Raw genomic sequence first — 3,190 nt, forward strand, 5'->3', positions numbered from 1 at the left:
ATAGGTGCCCTGGGAATGACAGCGAAACGGGCTGATTACTACCTAGCTCAGATGCCAGGAAACCCCAAAATGGCTGAAGTTCAAAAGATAGTGCTCATGGGAACTGCCCATATCCTACGTAAAATACTGTCTATGTGATCTCAAATTTTAAAACAAACACATAATTTTCTTATGGTTTCTTAAACATTCACTAGAACAAAACTGTACAAATCCAAATATATGGTACCCTAGGCATAACACCTACATGAACTTCTAACTTGTCTCTTGAGGTCTCTGGGTGAGACTTGGATCCAACTTGTACAAATGCAAAACAAAAGTCAAACATAAAATAATAATAATAATAATAACATCGAAAAATACCTTAGGAATAAGAACCCAGGTATGAAATTTCCTTATGACCTCTGATGAAGGCTGGAGGGTATATCAGCCAAAATGTTGTGTTAACAACAAACAAGATGGGGACAAATATCCGTCAAATGTAAATCATTTCTTGAGAATATTTGTGACAAAACTGAAGTTTCAGCCAAGAACCGAAACCATTTTGCTTATCACGGCACCACAGCAGAGAATAAATGTTTGATAAATTCAAGCTTTAGATTTAGGAGTCTGTGGACATGAAAAATTTTGACTAAGATCATTTTTACAAAGCCCATTAACATAATAAAAAGGATGGCTCGAACTTAGAATTAAGCATTCGCACATACTATACAGTATAATTTTGATCCCTTTCTTAGCATAATTTTGCAAGGTAAGAAACCTTTTAAAAACTAGGATCCATTATAATTGTGTGAGATCTGTTTTCTAAGTTCAGCATTTCAAGAATGATTTATAATTACTTTTTGCAGATAATATATAACGATCGTTTATTTTTGTTTTTACTTTTCTACAGTTAATATTTGACATGAACAAGAAATATGTCTTGCATGAAATAGAAAACCAAAATGTCTCCCATGGTGCCAATATAATCATATATGACTACTACACTGGTAAGATAGTAAATATTTATGACAAGTTTTAAAGTTTGTGAGATATAATGTATATATATTACGAGGTGGCAGAGCTAAGCAGTGATGTGTATAAATGCAATCTTATTATCAGTTCAGATACTTCAGCAGCCATTCCCTGTGTTTTGTCATGGAGTAAATTTCGTGCTGTAGACAAATGTTGTAAATACACCTAAATCAGCTCACAGCGCCACCTATCCAGGCTGTGAGATGCAAACATTTTGGAGTGGTTATATCCTCTGTAGTCACAGAGACTGAACGGCGGCACTGTGAGTTGATAAGAGAGACAATCTCTTTTATATCATTCCAGTGAATATACATCGACTGGTAGAGCAGATCGACATGTCGTTTATGCGTATCACTGCTTAGCGCTCCGACCCCATAATTTAATCATGACAAGCCATCAATTTGCACAGCCAGCTGCCATATGTTGACTGGAATAACAAAAGAGAGGTTGTCTCTCTTAGCACACAGAGCCAACATTGGGTTTCTGGGACTGAAAAGGAGATAACCACTCTGAAATGCTAGCATCTCGCAGTCTAGATAGGTGGTGCTGTGATCTGGTTTAGGTGCATTTACACCATTTGTGTACAGTGAGAAATTTTCTCTTGACAAAACACAGTGAATGGCGTATTTATGAAGTTTGAATGTGTCACTGGCATATTTGAACTCGTAATAACATTTCAGATGTATGTATGGTCTTATCTGCAACATTATAATGAAAATACGTTTAACTCTAAAAAGTAATGGGCGTTACCACCTCAATGCGATTGTTCCATACTGAACACTGTTACTACTCTTCTTAACAGCTGGTTAATGATACATTATCTGTGTCCGTTATATTGCAAACAAAGGAGCAAACAACTCCTGTCTAGCACTGACAAGAATCAATAGAGCAACTGGTTTCCCGGTATAACCCTTCATTGGTACTGGTTATACCTGTCTGCTAAACATGGCAGTCGTTCATCCTAGTTTGCAATATATAAATAAACACACCCCTGCTGATCTTACATTCAGCCAAGTAGTTAGTTCTAAAATCTCTACACGAGATGCAAATAGTACTGAGATCTATTCATTTGATTAAAATTGTTCAAGATTGTGCTCCAGTATGGTCACAGCTTAATGACCAAAACAAATAAAAGAATGCCACAACTTACAGGTAGAACCAGAAAATGAGTAAATTAAAAAAATCTATAGTTTTTATATGTAATTTAACATATTACGACAAGTTCTATGACCAATTTAAAATATTTATTGTATTAATACAGTTATGTTGATTTGATTACAGGTCACAAGTACACAATTATCAAAGCAACAGGACAATGCCAGAATGTTGAGAAACTTCAGATTGGTGATCGATTTGTGGAAAGATTTTCTTCAAAATTGAAAATGACTGATGCCTTAAGTTTCTTCTTCCTGAAAAAATCCACCTTTGAATATATTGGAATGGTATGTATTATGTAACAACAAATTCATGGTTCAGTTCTATATTTAAGAGATGAATAGTTATTTACATTATTTACATTTGATGGATATTTGTCCTCATCTTGTTTGTTGTTAACACAACATTTTGGCTGATATACCCTCCAGCCTTCATCTTGGGGAAATTTTGAACTTTGGTTATGTTAAATAATTTTTATTTCATTTCTAAATACTTATTTCATTTATTTAGAATTAAAAGCATCATCCAGTTGTTTTAGAATGTGACAAAGGCAGTGAGACTTTATCACTTTGTTCCATTAACATTTGTCGTTTTCATCTTTATTTCTCTGGTCGAATCCATTTGATTAAATATTTCATCCCCCTACTTTTAGCAATTTGTCTGAGCTGTAATATCATTAGATGTAATATCATTGTAATTTTAGCGTCAACTCCGTGGTGTGATGTGTAATGTGTGGACTGGATATCATTTTGAGAAGGCATCCAATGAAAACATCACTATAGAATGGTATTTTACGCAGGTAATTTTTGAAATCCAATTAAAGGATTTGAATTCATTTTCAAATAGTCATTAAATAAAATTGGAAAATAAATTATGTCCTATTCCACCACCACCACCACCACCACCACCACCACCCAAATATGTCATAAGTTCAATAAATTTATGCATTCACATACATTGTTTTGAGCCATTCTTCAAATATGCAATGTTATGGAAAAATGTAGTTTATTTTCAAGTACCGTAA

At 34.2% G+C, this 3,190-nt stretch overlaps 1 protein-coding gene across 2 annotated transcripts in view; it reads left to right on the forward strand.

Annotated features, from left to right (window-relative positions):
• Positions 1 to 3,190, forward strand: part of LOC106867833 (uncharacterized) — a 38,960-nt gene that overhangs the window by 16,493 nt on the left and 19,277 nt on the right. For both annotated transcript variants that reach the window (XM_014912860.2, XM_014912862.2), the window contains exons 8-10: positions 890 to 986; positions 2,293 to 2,453; positions 2,870 to 2,965. In XM_014912860.2, the coding sequence (XP_014768346.1) occupies positions 890 to 986; positions 2,293 to 2,453; positions 2,870 to 2,965 (354 nt within the window). The remainder of the gene's footprint in view (positions 1 to 889; positions 987 to 2,292; positions 2,454 to 2,869; positions 2,966 to 3,190) is intronic.

This window comes from Octopus bimaculoides, chromosome 5 (assembly GCF_001194135.2).
Source record: "Octopus bimaculoides isolate UCB-OBI-ISO-001 chromosome 5, ASM119413v2, whole genome shotgun sequence".
Taxonomy (NCBI): Eukaryota; Metazoa; Mollusca; class Cephalopoda; order Octopoda; family Octopodidae; genus Octopus; species Octopus bimaculoides.